This window comes from Chiroxiphia lanceolata, chromosome 3 (assembly GCF_009829145.1).
Source record: "Chiroxiphia lanceolata isolate bChiLan1 chromosome 3, bChiLan1.pri, whole genome shotgun sequence".
NCBI classification, from domain to species: domain Eukaryota; kingdom Metazoa; phylum Chordata; class Aves; order Passeriformes; family Pipridae; genus Chiroxiphia; species Chiroxiphia lanceolata.
This window is the reverse complement of record NC_045639.1, coordinates 109,771,199-109,791,444: the sequence shown is the minus strand read 5'-3', so window position 1 is coordinate 109,791,444 and position 20,246 is coordinate 109,771,199. Positions and strand designations below refer to the sequence as shown.

Sequence of the window (20,246 nt, the reverse complement as noted above, 5' to 3'; positions counted from 1 at the left end):
ACTTTTTAACTATTAAACACATCTGTTACTTTACAGTTATTGGGTTAATTGGATTTCCTGATATTTTGCATTAAAATTTTGTTCAAAAGGGTATTTGCACTATTACTGCTTTAAAATTTAGTTTTAAGTCATGCTTTCCTTCACTGAAATCAGCATGAAGCACTGAAATCAAATAAGTAACACAGAGGTTCGCAGACTTAGTATGGAGAGAAGACATTATCAGATTTCTAAATGACATAGCAATTTCCAAGCAGCAGATGTTTCTAATCCTGCAAATACACTTGAATAACATCCTTGTGTCTCATAACAGAATATGGTATTTACAATACTTATGCTATGGCCAAGCAAAATGAAACTTAATTATAACTTACTAGAATGATGGGAGGATATATTTTAGAGGACTACTTAGGCTCATCTAAAGGAAGAACCACAATGACATTTTTCTCACAACTATTATCTTCTATGAGTGATAGTGCCATAGTTTGGTCCACTTGGATTGAGGTTAATGAAACACAGAAAATATATTACAGGGGAAGGTGATAATCTGATCAGCGAGTATCCAGGTGTCAAAGATACCTCAGAACTTACAACTAGACATTTCATTGTCAGTCTGTCACATTACCATTTTAATTTTTCATGCATTTTCTCTTCCATAAAATGATTTGAATGTGGAGAAGATCAGGAATGAAAGGAGATTCTTCGAACAGCTGTCAAAGTTTGGTTCGGTTCTGTTTGGTGGAGCTAAAAGTGGACAAATAAACCTTCAGATGACAATACAATTAGCTTCAGAGAATAAGTGGCTGTAAAATTAAAAAAACTTAGTTCTGTTCTGCTTAATGAATTTCTGGATTTGTAATATTTTGGTGACATTTTTTTTCCTGCTGTATGTTGCAAGGGTTATTGAACCTAAGGAGGAATCAATCTGCCTGAAAGTTCTATCATCACCCAGCACAATTAGGTAACTGAGAACACTAGTTCATTTTATTAGACACAATTTTATAGGAAGGCTTATGAAAAAAATACTATATATCCCTTAAAATTGTAAATGTTAAAGAATAGAACTGCCCCCACATTTATGAACATGCTATTATGTACATACATTTTAAAACAGGTGTTTAAAGTATATAGATGCACTTAAAAATGGACAATTGAACAAAATATTTGTTTTCAGGTAATGACTTAGGAGTGCAGTGCAGAACTATTGTACCTAGTGTCTATCACAGGGCTGTAAAGTTAAAATTGAAGGCAATACAAGCACTGGAAGAAATGCTGAAAAGATTTATGCAAAGCAGAGGATAAATTTTCAGCTTTGGTTTGGATGCAGAACAGATGGAGAATCAGCGAAGTAGAGAGATAGAAGAGGACTGTTCTATTAAGCACAAGCTGTACAGAAGAGTTTTACACAAACAGTGATAAAGGCATGTGGAGACAGAGAAGGAATTTGTACCAAACGAGTTGAGCAGAGAGTAGGCTGTGAAAAGGAGAAAAGCATAGACTGAGAAGCATTCACCATCCCCCAGAAGTGCTATTTCATAGGGACAAAATCAACCAGTTTAGGAAAGGGGGAGTTGTTCAGATTGCCTAAATGTCATGAAGGCACTAACCCCCTTTTTTGACTCCTTATTTCACCAGGAGAAAGAACAGGCTCTTCTGGAAGAATAACAAGGCTACTGGGGCTAAGCTCCTGTCCAGAGTCACCTGACAGGGAAGTCTGTCTTCTGTAATTAAAGCAGAGGAAAGTTAGGAAGACTAGGAGCTTAAATTAGAAGTGGAAGCAGAATGACTACAGTCATTATGCCACACCAGTGGCGCTCAGAAGTCTAAATGGTGTACCAGCTCCTCCAAAACATTTCCCCATGAGGAATAAACAACAGACCACAAAGTCTAAATTTCCATTTTAATGACTCTGCATCTTTATCCAGCACATTTATATGCATCCTAGTATATTTTTAGGAGTTGCTATAGCTTTACTTAAAAGTACAATCTGCTTCAAAGTAAAATTAAAACTTACCTTACATTTTCCATAAGTTACCTGCAAAGCATGCAGCAGTCTGCTTTCTCTTCATGTTTTTTTTGTATTGTCCCACTTCTTGAGAAAATGCTAACAACAGAAGTTTTATATTCCACGTAGGTTTTTTTCTTTTTTGATACTGAAAACAGTTTTGTGAGAACAATAACAAAACAATATACAAATGAAATGCAACAAAATCAAAGTAATCTGATGTTCTGCTGGCCAATCTATGATGCTGACTTTGCACAATGAAACATTATTTTGTTCTTCTTTATAATAGCTAAAAAGTGAGAGATCACTGCACAAAGTGTATAAAGTAGGCCCTGCACCACCCTCAACTAGTTCTTCCCTTTTTTCCTCTACTGTTCTAGAATAGTATTTTCTATACTTGTGTGAGTTTCCCTTAATATCTTTTCAATCACTGAAGTAGTATAAACAGTATAATCAAGCCTAACTTCCTTTTCCCTGATTCTCATTTTCATCTGTGTTTTCTCATCTTGGACAATGAACTTATTTTTAGCCATTTTTACTTTCAGGTTTTCCTGCCTTGACAGAAAGCCACAAGCCTTGGACCATTTTTTGCCATTCAAAATGTAGCTGAAGAATCCACCTCCCTAACCCAGGACAGTGCCAATTATTATTAAGAAACTCCTGTCAGACATTTATCTAACTGGTTCTTAAAAAACCCCCCAACATGTTGTACCAGGTGCACTAACCCATTCTTTAGACCTGGACTCATCTGACCTCACGTTCAAGCATGTGGAGTTAGGCAAGGTAAATCCCAGGAATTATGAAATTTCACACATGAAAGTATGAATTTATTTTCTATTGTCACATATAACTGAAATTAACTTATGTATTAGTGGTTTATATGTTAATAGTCATTTTATGTGTTTATATATATGCTAATTAGTCAATGCTGTGGCTTTGTTTTTCCAGCAGACTGGGGCAATTTCACAATCTTTCTGTTAAATGCAAACTCACTTTGTTGAGGTTCAGTACTTCTGGCTGGTTCTATTACCTAATGGACAAGGAGACAGCTGCCATTAGCCCCCAGCTAATGACATTTGGGTACCTCTCATACGAGTCTCCAAAGTGCTCAGTGCACTGTCCTTGACCCTTATGCTTCCCTTTCCTCCACTATTATTTGACACAAGTGCATGAACAGCCAGGTGAGATCAAGTGTTTGGAGGCACATGGTGCAAAACTTCAGGACTGGTACAGATGGATTTCCCGCACACGAGGTGACATTTGCAGTGTTACACAGACCTGCCAGTTAAAACCATTAATATTTGACAACCTCTGTCCTTTGACAAGGATCCATCCCACTTGTCAGCAGGCACCATGGTATCTTAGCAGCCAAGGAAGCACACAGCACACACCTAAACATCTAAACACCACTACAGACAATAACCAGCTGAAACTCCAGACAAATGCAAACCTTTAGTTCACTTCAGAGGCAAGTCTCTTCCTTCAAATCAAACATACTTAACAAATACAAAAAATATAAAAGGCATTACAGAAAGATACTGTTCTCAAATATTATTTTAAAAAATGAGTACAAAATTCACAATAATGTACTAAGTTTGGCAGCCAAAAAGTAAGAAAAGCTCTTGTGCCCTTATGGGAATTTAGCTCGGGGATGCTGAGGTGATGTTTTCCAAAGAAATACTGGTGACAGGCCTTCTCATTCTCCATTGGACCCCTGTTCATTCATCCTGCAGCCACCGGATGGAAATATATGGACCCAAATATTTATGGGGCTAAAAATACCTATCAAAACACTTTTAAAGTGGATCAGTTTCTCAATTGAAGTCACAGCTCAGCTGCACAGTTGTTCCAGCATAGCAAAGTCACAGCAATCAATTACTAACATGCCCATTGCTATCATAGCTCATAGCTTTTATCTGTCTGTGAATTCTGTGTCTCTGTAATTATCAATAAATTTCTTTTTAAGTTTAACACTTTAGTGCATTTTACAATAAGGCTCATTGCACTTTGTTACATTACCTATCTTAGAGAGCATAACACTATTTGATTTGTAAGCATGATGCTAATTGTTTCCCTTGCTATCTTTCCCTCAGAAATTTAGTTCACCCAAAAATAAGGCAAATGACTAAAAAGAAGAAAAGTCACAGTACTGGCTCCATTGAAAATTACTGTCAAAATTTCCCCTGAACTTCAAACAAGTCATGATTTCGCTCAGTTTGTAAATATTCTTATGCTCATGTAACTTGTACACAGCTGTCATCTCCATTTCCATGTCTACCTTTCCTCATTAACATTTTATTTAGATATCAATTATATTGTTATCAACACAAAATGTTGCTACACTGATCTTCATTGATACACTGTTATCTCAAAGCACTTATACCTGTTAATAGCACAAAAGAAAATGGAGCATGAAAACAGTGTGCCAGAAATGCAGGATTAGCCTAAGCAGCAGCAAAGATGAAAGCAGTGCTTTTGCAGATTAGTTACATAAAAGGAAAATAGAAAATGCATCAGTAAGAGAAGGAAGTGTCTAGTACTGAACTGTTTACAGACACAAGAAAGGGTTCTCACAGCAAGACTTAGGGAGAAGAAGGAGAAAAGATGTCTATATACAGGGGCACAAGCAAAAGGGGACTCCAGGTGCCTACCAGAAAGATTAAGATCTGAACAATCTCTTTCACAAGATATTTTGAAATATCTGTAATGATATGATTTGTGTAACTGTGGATTAACCACAGTTACAAGGATGTGTAATTTAAAAGAAGATATTATTTCTTCTTAAGATGTATGCCTGGAAATGTTCCTGGAAAGATTATTCCAGAGGAACACTGTCATATCAAAAATCCTTATTTACAACACAACAGATTTACCCCCAAAAAATTTAAAATGAAAAGGTTCACAAAAGGCTAACTCATTTTTAATATACATTATGCTATTCTGGTTTTGCATGTTATTTATAGTATACAACAAACAGTGTGAGTAGTCAGAAGACTGGGTTTTACTTCCTAGCACTTCCACAGCACTGCAAGTACATCAGGTTGACACAGAGCTTTATGCCAGTTCTCTGGAAGGTCTGTTTTCCTGTCTCAAATCAAATATTTTCACTATTCACATTTTATATCCTTGTTTTGGGCAGTTGTCTGTTAAATACTTGAAAACTGCTCTATCCATTAGGTCTCCTTTCCTCTTAGAAATACCACTCTCCAGTTTCTCTCACAGATATTCACCCTGGACCTCGTTTCTCTGCCCAATTCTAGAATTCATTGTCTCCCCTAAACTGCAGCAGAGTGAGTAGAATTTAGCTGACAGCCTGTTTCAGACACAGAAAAGCACTGGTGCAGGTTTTTACACACAGAAAAAGTAGGCTGTGACAGCATGAACAACTGCAGGGGGTGACAAAACATTCCTGTATGAGTTTGCTACATTGCACATGCCTTCTTCCTGGTGTAGGAAACAATCAGCTGTTTGAAAACTGATATAAACAACATCCTGGATCTCCTTTGTCTCTACAACAACCAGCAAAGTGTTGGACCTGCTAGGGCAGGCTTGAGGAGACTTGGAGTGGAGTGGAAGCTGCTTTGGAGAGGTGTGGTAGTTACAGCTGCAGAGAAAAGCAGTAATTCCCACTCACTTTGTCACTGTTCTAATCCCCAAAGTTTGCACTGATCCACTCAATGCCTCAAAGCCTGGAGACACAAGGAATCAGTCCCCTGCCAGGCCTTGTGCTATAGAGCACAAGATTCAGTTTTGCCTATGTTTTGGAAACACTGTGACCCCGTCTGGCTGTACTCAGCCAAGTCGAGCAGACATGATTCTCAGCGTGTCTCACACACAGGGATCTGGTTCACACCCCCCCCCCCCCCAGCACTATCTGCCTTCTTCTAACACCATGATATTGACTCAGGAGTAGGCAATTTTCTGCAAAACTGCTCATCTTATATTATCTTCACTACTAATGAAGAAGAAACATTTTAATCTAATAATAAAAAGCACATAAAACATCTGTATCTTTTAGCTACCCATCTTAGGCTTTACCACATCATATTTTAGAGTCTAAATTACACGGAAGTGCCTCATTAAGTTTTCCCATTAAGAAATACGATTATGAGATCAATTTGTTCATTTGGTAGCGTCCATAGACTGGATTAAATATATATATATTTTCAAATGATGCTTGTGAAGTTAAGAGGAAGTACCTTCAAATTATTCTTTTCCCTTGTAACATTATGTTCTTTGAATGTGTACATGTTCAGTAAAAGCAAAGAAAAAAATCTACAGAATGCATAAATAATAACTCTACAACATGTCTGCCCATCACATCCATTTCACCTTCCTTCCCTGCCATTCCCTCCCTCTAACAGATAGTCATAACTCTTCTATCTCAGACTCTCCTATATTCTTATTAATGCTGCATTTCAACTAATTTGAAAAGCAGACACCCAAATGATACAACAAATTAAGTTATGAGAAGGCAACTCTGCTCTCCATGCAGGGCCTGAGAACAGATTTGTGAGCCTGCTCAATGTTTAAGGATAAGCCTGACTCAATGCAATCACATGTTTTTAAAAGCCAAAATGTGTGCTTTAAATGAGCATGACCATAGGAAACAATTTCTGTAATTTTAGTCTTCTAAACACTTTTCCTGGCATAATTTCATTGCCTCACTTTCTACCTTACATACATCTCCTGAGGGGTTCTGTGTCATTAAAATCCCTGAAGTCACAGACACATTATATGTATCAGCAGTGAACAGCTTGAAAAGTCTGGAAAAGAAAGAAAGAAAACAAGAGATGTTTATTTGCAGGGCAGCTGCTGAGGAATAACCACTGCGACTAGCCGTGGCTTGTGGCTGCTGGCCAAGCAGCCTACAGCCATTTCCATGGTGTTCTACACGGCAAAATAACCAGGCTGTGGTTACGCAAATAAGACACACTGTGGGCATAGAAATAAACACTGAGGTGCAATAATAACTACCCACACGCCATCCTGGCACTCTGGTAGGTTGAGTTCTGGGACAGGTTGAGACAGGCGCTGTGGGCACAGGAGGGCCTGTCCTGCTGGTCAGGGTGGCTCTGAGGTGGGTGGCAGAGTGGGAACCAGGAGATGAGGGCAGGCAGACAGGATGAGATGCAGAGATGGAGGATGAGATGCAGGGATAGAGGGTCCGTCCATGGTGAGTGGGGGGTGAGGGGCAGTCAGGAGTGCTTGGCTGGGGTGGATGAACGGGACAGGCAAGAGTTAAAGTGCAGTTTAGTACATGGCAGGAGACTGCGCTATGGTCAGGAAATGGTGCAGCCTCCTGTGCTTTGTTTTAATAGGTTTTTAAAAACCATTTACATTATTTGCAGCTGTTTTTTTTATTTGCCCTTCTGATGCCCTTGTTTACCCTGTGCCATTACCCAAGGCAGTGGATAATGCATTAAATCTTCCCCTGTACCTGGCACTGGTGAGGCCACACTTTGGCTCCTGTGCCCGGTTTGGGGCCCCTCAATTCAAGAAGGACATTGAGGTGCTGGAGCGAGTCCAGAGAAGGGCAAAGAGATGGGGAAGGGTCTGGAACAAAAGTCTGATGAGGAGCAGCTGAGGAAGGTGTAAGTGTTCAGCCTGGACAAGAGGACGCTCAGGGGCAACCTTATCACTCTCTACTGCTCCCTGAATGAAGGTTGTAGCCAGGTGGGGGTCAGGCTCTTCTCCCAGGCAACAAGTGACAGGATGAGAGGAAATAGTCTTAATCTATGCCACAGGAGGTTTAAATCGAACATTAGGAGGAAATTTCTTCACAGAAAAGGTGATTAGAGATAGGGATGGGCTGCCCAGTGTGGTGGAGTCACCATCCCTGGAGGTGTTTAAGGAAAGACTGGACATGGTTCTTGGTGCCATGGTGTAGTTGAGAAGGTGATGTTTGGTCACAGGTTGGACTCAATGATCTCAGAGGTCTTTTCCAACCTAATTGATTCTATAATTCTGTGATTCTGAGTCCGTTCCATTTCAATGAAAATATTATTTTACAGATTTTCAATTAACTATGGGGTTTTGTGATATTTACATTTCATTTGTAGAACTCAGCATTTATGCATATAAGAGAATTTACATGATGAAAATAAGTATTTAAAAATACTTAATTGTATAATTATAGGCATAGGAAACAATAAACATTTAGTGTGAAAAATGTCTTTGAGGCATTTAACTGTGGTCTCTGCTTTCTAAAACAAATCTGAAATGTTTATTTCTGTCTATTAATATGGATGGTCAGTTTAAGTTTATATGAAAATAGAAAAATGTAAAATCATTACTGTTCAACATGATTGTGGTGAGATTAAAATTATAATCAGTAAACTGATTATAAACTGATTATAAACCACAGAGAAGCTGGCATTTGGGTCCACTGCTTATCTTTCTAAACTAAAAAACATAACCTTGAAAATCTATTCATTATCTCAAATCTTTATTTATTTATTTATTTACTGCAACTCACAGCATCAAATGCCTGAAGCTGGCATAATGCCTCAAAAATACAACAGTTTAAGCAAATCCTATTCTCCACCTCCAGCCATCCCTGCCTCTATCTCATGACCAATTTTTTTTTCTGAACAAGCTTCCAAAGCAACCTGGAAACTAGCTTTCAATTTGAATAGCAGGGATTTCTTTCCCATAAACCTTTGCCACTATAAGCAGTATAAGAACAAGTAAATTTTTGCTCCTTAAAACCTTCTCAAACACACCAACCTGTCTTTCAGCATCTTGCAGGTGCCCTTTCATGTATGAAACAGTCAAATTATGTTGAGCTTTTGTGGTTAGAGGCAGTACATGAAATTTTACCTTGCATCCCACAGATACATAGATATTGAAAATCTATTTATTGAGCTCAGAAATTGTTCTGTGACTGAGGCAAAATCTGCATTTAAATGGTATATGCCTGAAAGTCACCAAATTTCAGCATGAAGTTGCTCTGTTGGTAGTTTGTTCCAGTGGTCAGTAGGACTCACAGCTGTGTCTTACGAATTTGAATCCATCCATTGCTCTTGTTAAATCTTCCTTCACTACCTTTAAGAGCTTTTTCATGCTTTTTTTCCCCCTCTGTAAAAGCACTCATGTGATATGGCCAAGTCACCACCTAGTGTTCTTCTTTTGCTAAGTTTGAGCTACTTACATATTTGACCTTCCAACTATTTTAAGCATTTTTTTCAACACCTCTGGTAGTTTTTTAAGGCACCTTTTTCAGTATTTCAATATCCTATAAAAAGTGTGGGTTTCAAAAACTGTATGATGATCACACTGCTCTGCAGGGCTGAGGAGTGGCAAAGCGGTACAGTGTTGCAGTATAATTAACTTTTAAAAGGCCTTGGAGACTTTTTAAAGAGTTATGCTTGATGCAATAGATTGGGACCAGGTAAGCTGTATTGGAGTAGTTCTGCATTACATTTATATGCTTTCTTCACTTTAGTGTGGTCCCCTCATACTGTGGGGTCACACGCCACACCGGGAATCCCATGTCCTCCTGCTGCAGCATCTCCTGTGATCCCTTCTGAGGCCTCTCCGAGAGCCACATGCGTGCAGGCAGGTGGGGGGTGGTGGCTTGGAGGTGTCACACAGTGGGTGACCCTCGGGAGCGATGGAGGTGATGACAGTGAGACAACCACCTCCATTGATCTGCTGGTGATGCTTTGCCTGATGCCAACCGTGTCCTGGGGTGCCTCAGGCAACGTATGGCCAGCCAGGAGAGGGAGGGGATGGTCCAGCTCTGCTCTGCACGGGGGCAGCCTCACGTTAATATTGTGTGCAGTTTTGGGCGCAATATAAAAACAACATTAAGCTACTAGAGAGCGTCCAAAGGAGGGTCGTGGGGATGGTGAAGGGTCTGGAGGCCTCATGAGGAGCGTCTGAGGGCACTTGGTCTATTCAGCCTGGAGGAGTCTGAAAGGAGACATCATCGCAGTTACAAGCTGCTCGTGAGGGGAAGCAGAGGGGCAGGTACCGATGTCCTCTCTCTGGTGACCACTGACAGGACCCGAGACAATGGCATGAAGGTGAGCCGGAGGACTTTTTGGCTAGATATTAGAAAAAAAGTTTTTCCCCCAGAGGGCGGTTGGGCACTGGAACAGACTCCCCAGGGCACTGGTCACAGCACCAAGCCTTACAGAGTTCAAGAAGCGTTTGGACAATGCTCTGAGGCACATGGTGTGACTCTTGGGATGGTCCTGCGCAGGGGCAGGAGTTGGACTCGATGATCCTGATGAGTCTCTTCTAACATTCCGTGATTACACATTACGTCCTCACCGCCACTCAGCGGCGGCCGAGGGTACCCGGGCAGGGCGGAGCGGCGCGGGGCGCCCGCCCCGTGCAGGCACCGCCCATGGGTCACAGAGCGCGGCCGCTGCGGAGCGTCCAGGCGGGGCGGGGCGGCGCGGGCGCCCCCAGCGGCCGGGCGGTGCTGCGCTGTGAGGGGCCGGGCGGGAGGGGAGGCGGGCCCGGGCCGTGCGGGAAGGCGGTGCCCGCCACAGCCCAGCGCTGCTGAGGCTGCACGGCCCCGGTGCCGCCTCACCGGAGCGGGCCGGGCCGCGGGCAGGGAGGTGAGCGAGGCTGCGGCCGCGGCGGGGCAGAGAGCGGCGGGCGGGCCGCCGGGGAGGCGGGGAATACGGGTGCGGGCGGGCCCGCGCGGGGAGCGGGGACGCGGGCGGGCGGGTTTGGGCGCTCCCGGAGCCGCTGCCGCGGCCGCCCCGGGCTGCGGGATCCTCGCAGCGGCTCCTCTGCCCCGAGGGGCTGGGGCGGGCTCCGTGTTTCGTCGAGATCCCGGCCTGTGGTGTGGCACCTGCCCGGGGAGCTGGGCCCGGGCCGGGCGCTGCAGGAGGCGTTGGGGGTTTGGGCACGGGGCACTGGAGGGCAATGGCCAGTGGATCTCCTGCTCTTTTTGCTCTTCCAGGTCTGCCAGGATAGTGGGAAACATCCCTTGTGTCACAGGGACCTCTCCAGATGGCCCAGGAGGCTTTAGCATCTTGGCGTGTCCTGTGAGGCGCCTTATCTCGTGTCTCCCTGCCATCAGTAAGTGTTGCCCAGCAGTGTGTGGGTTCTGAGCACAGGCAACAACCAGCGTTAATTTTCCTGCACGTGGCGGCTGCTTGACGGGATTGAGGCTGGTTATGCTGGAGTGTAGAGGAGAGGCCAGGTGGATGATGGAGAAGTTGAGTTGGAAATATATCCAGTAGTGCTTTCCCACCGTGAGGCGGGATCCAGTGTACTTAAACTTATCCCTGACAGGCATTTCCTTAATTGGCTCTTACAGATTATGAAATTCATGGATTGCCTTCCCCCCACTCCCCAAGGTGCTTCGATGCTTAGCTATTGCTTATAGTCACAATTTTTCCTTAATAGCTGACCTAAATCTTTATTGAAACTAAGCTGATTATTATTTTGCACTATCAAGAGTATACCTGGAGTGCAATGGATACATGTTCTCCTGTCAGCAGGCTGGTGGGTGTTCTCAAGTTTCCACTCACAATCTATACTCACTTACTTCCCGTCTGTCTGGTCCCTGAGCTCTGTTAGGCATTTCCATCATCCTTGGACTCAGAAATATGTGCAGTACTCCATTGGAGATACTGTTAGCAGTGTGGAAGTGGGGTAATTATCTGCCTAGTGTATAGCATCCCTCTTAAAAACATTCCTGAATGACGTTGTTTTATTTGGCAAATTTCTCACATTACTGAAATATTAAATTTGTGATCACCAGATCCTTTTTTGCTATACATCTACTTAGGGGATTATTCCTGATGAGGTATCCAAGTTGGTGGGGTTTTTTTGTTTTGATATGTATATTATTTTGCACTTGTTATTAGTCTGAGAAGAAGTTATCTTGATCAACATAATGTAACTTTCTATGCAATTTTAGTCTTTGAAATCCACTCTTGCTCCAAGTGTAGGATCCTCTTCCTCCAAGTGTAGGATCATCCACCAGTAGTTAATTAAAATACCAAGTGGTGCCAGGCCCTGCACATAGGGATAAACCCACCCAGTTTGAAAGTTTGACTTGCTCAAACACTTCTTGCTTTTCGTGTTTCCCTCTAGAGCTGCAACTCATTCTGTGCCATGACTTTGCAGCTGTGCCAAATCCTATGGAGAATCTTAAATGAGGAAACCATCGATTCCTTTGAATTGGCTTTTCTGCTCAGAGTGTGCTCAGCTGTGCTCTATGAGCTCACAGCTCATAGAAGTACATGTAAAATCCCAAACTTTTCCAAAGTCTTGGTGCCTTGTGTATGGCTTCTTTTAAATTCTTTTCACATTCATTTCTTCAGAAAAATCTGCTTTGATCCCAACTTTCTTCAAAACTGCATTTGCATTTTTAGAGAGCTTTTTGGAATAAACATGCAAATGCCTCATTCTCACACGCTTAAGACAGGATCAGATTTGTAGATAATACATTAATGCTTGGTTATATTCGTAAGGGATTACTTCATCTGATCACAAATGGTCCATGAAGTTGGGAGTGAGAGGTGATGTTTTGAGAATTGTTAATACTGAAGTAAATCAGAAAATATTCTGAGAACAGCAACTTGCTGATTAGAATGAAAGGACTGGTGTTGTGATGAAAATGCAGAAGAAATCTGATGGTAAGCCTATGCAAACAGCAAAGTTTCTTTCTCTTAAAATTGCATTTCACTGTGGAAACATCGTAAACTAAAAATTCTAGGGTTTGGTAACTAAGCATAGATGAACATTATATGTACATTGACTTCACTGGAAGGACGAGTCCAGCGTTGGCAGGATCAGAAGCTGAGTAATCATACAGATATTGTCCTCTATCCTCTACAATAGTTTATTTCTCATTCTAATTTTTTTAGATGTCTCACTTTAAAAATCATGGAGCTGGGAAAGGCAAAGCTTCTGCGAACCGGCCTCAATGCCTTATGCCAAGCAATCCACCCTGTGCATGGGCTTGCCTGGACAGATGGGAAGCAGGTGATCTTGACTGCATTACACCTTCAAAACGGAGAGCCCAAATTTGGTGACTCCAGCGTTTTTGGTCAGTTTGAGCACGTCCACGGGCTGTACTGGGCCCCATGTCCCCCCGAGGCCCCGGCCCTGCTCACGGTGCAGCACAAGAAGCACATCACCATTTGGCAGCTCTGCTTCAGCGGCGCCGACAGGAGCAACCTCCTGGTGTCTCAGATCTGCGACATCAGCGAACCGTACCCCGTGCTGCCCCAGGGCTGCGTGTGGCACCCCAGCAAGGAGGTCTTGGCCGTGCTGACCACCCGGGACGCCTCTGTCTTACCCTCTGTCCACCTCAACAACTCCAGAATTAGCGCGGAGATCAAAGGCAGTGGCCTCATCCACTGTGCCTGTTGGACCAAGGAAGGCAACCGCCTAGTCGTGGGGGTGGGCAGTGCCCTTCACTCCTACATTTGGGATGATGCTCAGAAAACGCTGAGTGCTTGTTCTTTCTGCCCAATCTTTGACGTGGGAGGCTACATCTGTGCCGTGGAGGCGACGCAGAATTTCCAAGTAGCCGTTGCCACTGAGCTCCCTCTAGACAAGATCTGTGGCTTAAATGCTGGTGTTGCATTTGAAGTTCCATCAAGTGTGGAAACTGAGTCCTTCCCCTCTCAGTCCAGCTTGTGTGGAGAGGAGGAGTGTTCCATGGATGGGGTGAAGAAGTCGCTGGACTCTGAGAAGTCCTTGTCTGTAGTGACATCTCCTGTGGATCTCACTCACATACTTTCTAGCAAGCAGGGTGCTGATTCCAGCCCTCTCCTTCACCTGAGGCCCAAGGACTACCTGACGGGAAGTGGCCAAGATTCTTCACACCTCATCCTGGTGACTTTTGAAAGAAAGGTTACCTCTACCAAAAAAGCGAGCATCCCGGGCATTCTGGTTCCTGACATAATGGCTTTTGACCCCAAAACTCAAACTGTATCGGTTGCCTCCAATACTTGTAATGTTATTTTAGTCTATTCACTGACTTCATCCAATTTACCCAATATTCAGCAAATTCAACTAGAGAAAAGTGAGAAACCAAAGGGTTTGTGCTTCTTGACCAATAAACTGTTACTGATAATGGTTGGAAGCCAAAAATTCAGTGACCCCGCGTTTCTTCCCTCTTCAAGGTCAGACAAATACATGATCCGTTTGATAATTAAGAAACTGATATTTGAAATGGGTCCTTCAACATTTCCATCAGTTAATGGCAGTTCCAGTTTGAACCTTTCCAACATTCCTCGTGATCCCTCTAGAGACGTTCACCCCCTGAGCCGTGGGCTCCTGATACCGGATCGCTCTGCCCTGCAGTCCCCTACAAGCCGAAGGAAACTCATTGAAGAAATCAAGAGTCCTACTTATGAACAAAACCTTGTGTTGAACGTGAGCGACTTCAAAGACAAAAAGATTCCCCTGAACTTACCACCAGCTGTTGAGATTTTGGATGCTGAACCAGTCAATCGGACCATGGCACTGTCTGCTGCATCAAACAAGCCAACGTCTCCAAAAAGGCAGGCAGAGGCAGCTTCCAAAATACCCCATTCTTACAAGAATAACCTGTTCACTGAAAAGGAGGCAAGTTACTTCTTGAAAAATGTAGAAAAACTGTCTGGTAACTTCACAGAATTGCAGCAGCACCTCTGTGAATTAACTGAGCTGCTAAAATCTGGGAAGAGAAGTCTTCCAGTGTATCCATCTTCTCAGGAACCCTCTTTTATTAACATCACCTGCCAGGTAATTTTAATATTGGAAGCCATAGTGATGAAATCTGTTTATGGCTGTATGTTCTTCGTAATGCTCAAGTCATGGTCAATAGGATTAGATTTCCATTCTGTTCCTGCAGATGAGACTACTGTTACAAGTCCCATGACTCAGCAGGCTTCCAGTGTTTTTAAAGCAATGGAATATCTGGGAATGTGCAGCTCCCTTGTGCTGGGCTGAACCCCTCAGCTCATACCTGCTCCCTCTGCACAGAGGCTGCTGAGACTCCACAGGACCCACGTGTGGGAGCTCAGTTGTGAAATTAAAGCCCTATATGGAGTTCTAGGAAGGGAATGTTTTTCCTAGGCAACTTCTAAAGCTTTATGTTCAGAAATTTAGACAAGTGAAGATTTCCACATGTGGGAATTGGTATCCATCTCCCACTCTCCTATGAGGACAACTAAAATAATGGAGACTGAAACAAAAGCAAATTGCTTTGGCTCTGAAACAGAAAGGTTGCTAATTAGCATCTGAGGAGAAAAGAAACCCTTAGGGACACAGTAGATAATTCCATTAACATAGCTTAAAAATGGATTTAAAATGAAATTTCATGTGAAAAACACTTTCTTGGCTGAAAGATTTGCTCTTGCAAATCTCATGCTAGAAAGGGTAAGTTATCTGATTATCAAAACCTGGCACAAATCTGGTAGGTCTCCTCTAGAATTCAGATTAATAAACCTTAGTCAATATTCAAAGTCATTTAAACTGCCATTTTCCTTTCAATAAGCTCTTGTTTTTCAGCTTTATTATTGCAAAAAATTAATATCAGCTTTTGTAGCATTGAACTCTTTGGTCCTAGATCATATTCCCTCGCTCTCTTCACTTTTTTTCCATTGTAAACATTTAATAACTATAATAACTTATTTTTCTAGCTCAAACATTATTTATGTTTGGGGCGTTACTCTGAAAAGTGAACATTTCCCTCTGCAGGTCTAAGGTGTTTTTTAGAAAGCTGCTTTAATTTGAGGTAGCACAAATCTTTGTTAAATTTTGGTGCTCTGTTCTCTTTTTGCATGTGGTTTGAAACTGAGTTCTAAGTATCACCTTGTCCTGGTGTTCAAGACCAGGCTGGATGGGGCTCTAAGCAACTTGATTTAGTGGAAGGTGTCCTTCCCTCTGACAGGGGACTGGAACTGAATGATCTTAAAGGTCCCTTCCAACCCAAAGCATTCTGTGATTCCAAGAGCTGAATTAGCTGCACTCGCTTGTAGATTCACAAATTAAAGTAGTGCCTCAGTTTCATCTACATACTTTGCTCACTGATGATTTGTGGCAAGAAAAGCATTTGACTTTTGAATTACAAGTGACATTGGAAAGTCTGGCAGAAAATGCTGGGTTTTAACTTCAGCCAGAGTTTTTTTTTGATTCAGAAATCATTAATAGGCAAACAGGGATCCTCACCTCATGTGCTGAGCCCTGATGGTTTCTCTGCTGTCCAGGTGATTAGCTGTATTTTACAAAACATTGAGGAAACCCAAAATGTCCCAAATAAGCCAGTTTTTGACAGGGCAGGGTTTAGCAGTGCAGTAGGCAAAGAGCATGTGAGAATCTTCAGTGCAAGAGGGTTGAAGGTGTGAGGGGGGAGGTTGAGGTTGGATATTAGGGAGAGGTTCTTTACCTAGAGGGTCGTTGAGCACTGGAACAGGCTCCCCAGGGAAGTGGTCACAGCACTAAGCCTGGCAGAGTTCAAGAAGAGTTTGGACAACGCTCTCAGGCACATGATGTGACTCTTGGGATGGTCCTGTGCAGGGCCAGGAGTTGGAGTCAATGATTCTTGTGGGTCCCTTCCAGCTCAGGACATTATGTGATTCTGTGATCTCCACCCTCCCCTCTGCCATAGACTCTCCTTGTGGGTGCATGGATCCATCCACAGCATGGAAAAGGAGTTAGAATTGATTATGTTTTTGTCATTACCCAGAGATGTTATCAAGGCTTCCCTGCAAAGTGATGTGGTTTTGTGAATGTTATCCTAAACAAGGACACTGTTTGTAGTATTGGTAAAAACTGAGCTTTAGCAGATTTAAAAAATACTTTGCCCCACTGGGCATATTCCTTGGACATGCTTTTGTATTTAAGCCTTGGGGCAGCAATGGTCAGAGGTGAGACAAACAAGCTCTTCTGACTTGTGAGTCTGTCATTTGCCCCAACATTCATGAGCAGGAGCTCTCTCATCTTCTTAAGTTGTGGATCAAGGACAGAGGAGGATAGAAAACCTGCAGCTTTACAAGCTCCTTGGGGAAATATCCCTCACAGATGGAAGGATAAGTGTGAGGATTGTGCTGTGGATGAAGCTCATGGTTTCCTCAGCAGCAGTGCATGATTTCCTCTCCTGCTGTTCTGACACATGCTGAATGAGCACAGGTCCTTGCTGCTGTCACTCACAGACCTGCTGTTTGAGAGCTGAGACTTTAAGGGATAAATCTTGCAAATGGGTCTGAATTAATGTAGTGTTTGAGTTTCTGTAAATGATGTCACTGAAGGCACGTCTGATCCTGCTTTGATCAGTGCCATTTTGACATCTATGCTTAAATATACGTTACAGCACCTGAGGACTCTTTCTTGCATTTACAGAAGCAGCTTTTCAGAAGTGATTCAGATGAAAGTCGGGCCGTTCTTCTCTGTGGTGGTAAACTCTGCCTAAACATCGTCCAGCAGATATTCAACCTCTCTCTTGTGGAAATGCAACATGGTACGTTGTGATTATCCAGGAATACAAACACTTTAAACACATCTTGCCCAGAGAAGCTGTGGATGCCCCATCCCTAGAAGTGTCCGAGGCCAGGTTGGATGGGATTTGGAGCAAGCTGGTTTAGTGGAAGTTGTCCCTACCCATGGCAGGGGGTTTGGAACTGGATGGTCTTTAAGGTCCCTTCCAACCCAAACCATTCCATGATTCTGTGATTCTGTGTGACATTCTCAGTAATAGCAGTATGTGTATTCCATCTGGGGAAAACCCCAAGGAATAAGTAATGGAAGATTATTAATAAAAGTTTGCTCATTTGTTTTAGAACTTAAAATTTCTTCTCTGGGCTTTTTACTGAGAAGAAGCTTTACATTATAAAAAAAAAAGTGCAAACTTTTATGTATTGATACCTCCTTACCAAGTAACTGGTTACACAGGGAAGTTACTGTCAGTACTGTTTTATTTATGTTTTCAGCTATTCTGAAGAGAGAAGCCTAAGTAACGAGGAGATTAGGGTTGTCTGGTGGTTTGGGGAATACAGTTTTCTATATTTTAATCTGTAGCTCCAGCATCTGGTCTCCTTTAAGAAGTCTTTTAGGTTTTATAAACAAAGAAGTAGTTCTGTACACTCCAGCAGTGCATTTCACATCAGTTTTTGCAGTGAGGAAAACTGCCTGTCTTACTGCTGTTGTCCTCTCTGCTGCTACCAGTTCATGCCATGCCCATCCCACGTGTCTGTGTACGTCTCAATTTGGAGTGCCTTACTCATGGCAAAAGTAGAAAACACACTTTAGGGATATGATCTCCCACTACTCCAGGTGTTCCCTGTACTATATTCCAGCTTTTGTCCCCACCATATCTGCTGTCTGCCTCCTTGCAGACCGTTGGGCAACCATCCCAAAGCCTAAGGCTGTTGTTCTTACCATTGTGCAAATTTTGTTTCTCTTTAATTAGTTGCTGGAATATGTTTATTTGAAATATAAATCGGCAAAGTAGGAATGGTATTTTCAAGTTTGGTCCAAATGAGATATTAAGCCAAAAGATTAAAGTGTTGTGGGCTTTTAAGCTGCAATCTTCTTGTGACCTTACTTGTGACGTGAAGTTATGTAATTTAAATTTACAAACAGCTGGGAATGTTTCTCTGAATTCCCTCACCCCCCCCCATGAGCTCTGTTTTCTTGCTTCATCAGCTTAATGGATGCAAGTATGAACATTTTCTGGTTTATATGTATTGATAGAAGTCAATGTTTCAGATTCAGTAAATTATTTCAAATTGTAAAAAAAATGCTAGTGATGAAGTCAAATAGCAAGGGGACCAGAGACATGGGATTTGCACAGTATTCTTCCTTGTATTTATTGGAATTAAGTATATTGAAATTACATTAATAAAAGAGGTTTCTGCATTGTCTTTATTACATTAATTTGTAATTTCATTTACTAAATCGCTACTTTTTGCAGTATCTGCACCGCTTTAGCACTGAAGCAGTTTATCAATACCTAATTACAAACAAGTGTGGATGCTTATGAATTCTTTTCAGAATTTCATTCCTCCTCTTCATTTGAAGCATGCATTTATTATTTTCTCATCTCTTTGTGGTAAAATTTGTCGTATTTGCAAAGTGTCCTTTATTTTGAACATTATACAACCTGTGTCTTCCCATACTTACTTTCGTTTTGTTTTTTTTTTTTTTTTTGCTAGAAAAGCTGTAAATATACAGCAGCATTTAATTCTAGAAGAAATAGGTTTTATACCTTAAAGTTACCTGATTACACAAAAAATCATCAACAGATGTTTACGTGTGCTCACAGGTTCCTCTTGGATCGTTCTCACAGCGGACAGCGAGGGCTTTGTCCCATTAACGTTTACATCCATGCAGGAGATCGTCATAAGAGATGCCAGTGCAAAAGGCTACAGTGCCCGTTCTTCCAAAACTTTGGACATCATCAGCTCCACACAAGGCTGCAGATCCACTTCTTCTGAAAGCCTGGATATCACTTCGGAAGTCCTCAGGGACTGCTCCTCCAAGACCTTGGACAGCGGCAGCCCCTCGGAACAGCCGGGCAATAAAGTGTAGTTTTTGGCAGTGATTTTGTGATGCCTGTCTGATGATGGGGGGCTTTTACATTTACTGTGTAGGACTGTGGGTTCTCAACAGCAGTCTCACATCTCTGTTGGATTTCTATAATTTTTTTTTTACATTGTAAATTATTTATTTGATCCTTGGAAACATTCACTTTTTTTTTTTATACTGAGCAGTGTTTTTTAACTATGCCTCTTGCAGTACAGACCAGCTCTTTGTACCAGCGGTTGAAAATGCGCGTTCTTACAAATTTCTGAGCTCAACTTTCCATCTTGGTCTTTAATACATTGGTGTTTTTAGACAATAGTAAACTTGGATAATAAAGAAATCCTTGAAAATGCTGCATTGTCCCCCATTTCCTCCCTTCTGCCAAAGCCTGAAATATTACACTGATGTTACTTAGGAACAGTGCCTGCAGAAGTGGGTTTGCACTGGTGTAAGCACCAGTTTAGGTTCATGGAGTTTGGGACAAAGTAGGTTCATATGGATTATCCATAGTGTGCAGAAGCAAGAGCCTTTTCCCCTCCTGCGCCTGCCCTCAACACCTTCTCTGTGCTTCCGTCTCTGTGTGGATTTTGGGAAGTGGCTGTCGTGTGTCTCATCTTTTGCGGTGAGAACATCCAGTTAAAAGCTGGCAGAAGAACATGTTCCATGGGCTTTTGTAGTGAGAGAAGAGAGAGAAAATGCAAAGGTGAAATTAGAAAAAGTTTATGTAAGCACAAGTTTATGTAATGTGGATTGC

The 20,246-nt window shown here is 42.3% G+C and overlaps 1 protein-coding gene and 1 long non-coding RNA gene across 2 annotated transcripts; one reads left to right on the top strand and one right to left on the bottom strand.

Moving 5' to 3' along the window:
• Positions 1-394: 394 nt before the first annotated feature.
• On the bottom strand, positions 395-2,170 carry LOC116784770. Its single transcript, XR_004356238.1, has 3 exons — positions 2,033-2,170; positions 1,605-1,718; positions 395-741 (listed from the first exon to the last, which is right to left on the bottom strand). It is a non-coding gene; the product is annotated as an uncharacterized LOC116784770 (long non-coding RNA).
• Positions 2,171-10,001: 7,831 nt separating this feature from the next.
• Positions 10,002-19,845, top strand: LOC116784767 (WD repeat and coiled-coil-containing protein). The gene is made up of 5 exons (XM_032683698.1): positions 10,002-10,032; positions 10,926-11,044; positions 12,844-14,713; positions 17,312-17,429; positions 19,233-19,845. The coding sequence occupies exons 3-5, from the start codon at positions 12,863-12,865 to the stop codon at positions 19,496-19,498; spliced, it is 2,235 nt and encodes a 744-aa protein (XP_032539589.1). The 5' UTR covers positions 10,002-10,032; positions 10,926-11,044; positions 12,844-12,862; the 3' UTR covers positions 19,499-19,845.
• Positions 19,846-20,246: the final 401 nt, after the last annotated feature.

Excerpts from the sequence above, each read along its gene's own strand:
- LOC116784767 (XM_032683698.1), top strand. The coding sequence starts at position 12,863 with ATGGAGCTGGGAAAGGCAAAGCTTCTGCGAACCGGCCTCAATGCCTTA. Across the intron at positions 14,714-17,311 it reads TTATTAACATCACCTGCCAG|AAGCAGCTTTTCAGAAGTGA; the intron begins GTAATTTTAATA and ends TTGCATTTACAG. Across the intron at positions 17,430-19,232 it reads TCTTGTGGAAATGCAACATG|GTTCCTCTTGGATCGTTCTC; the intron begins GTACGTTGTGAT and ends GTGTGCTCACAG.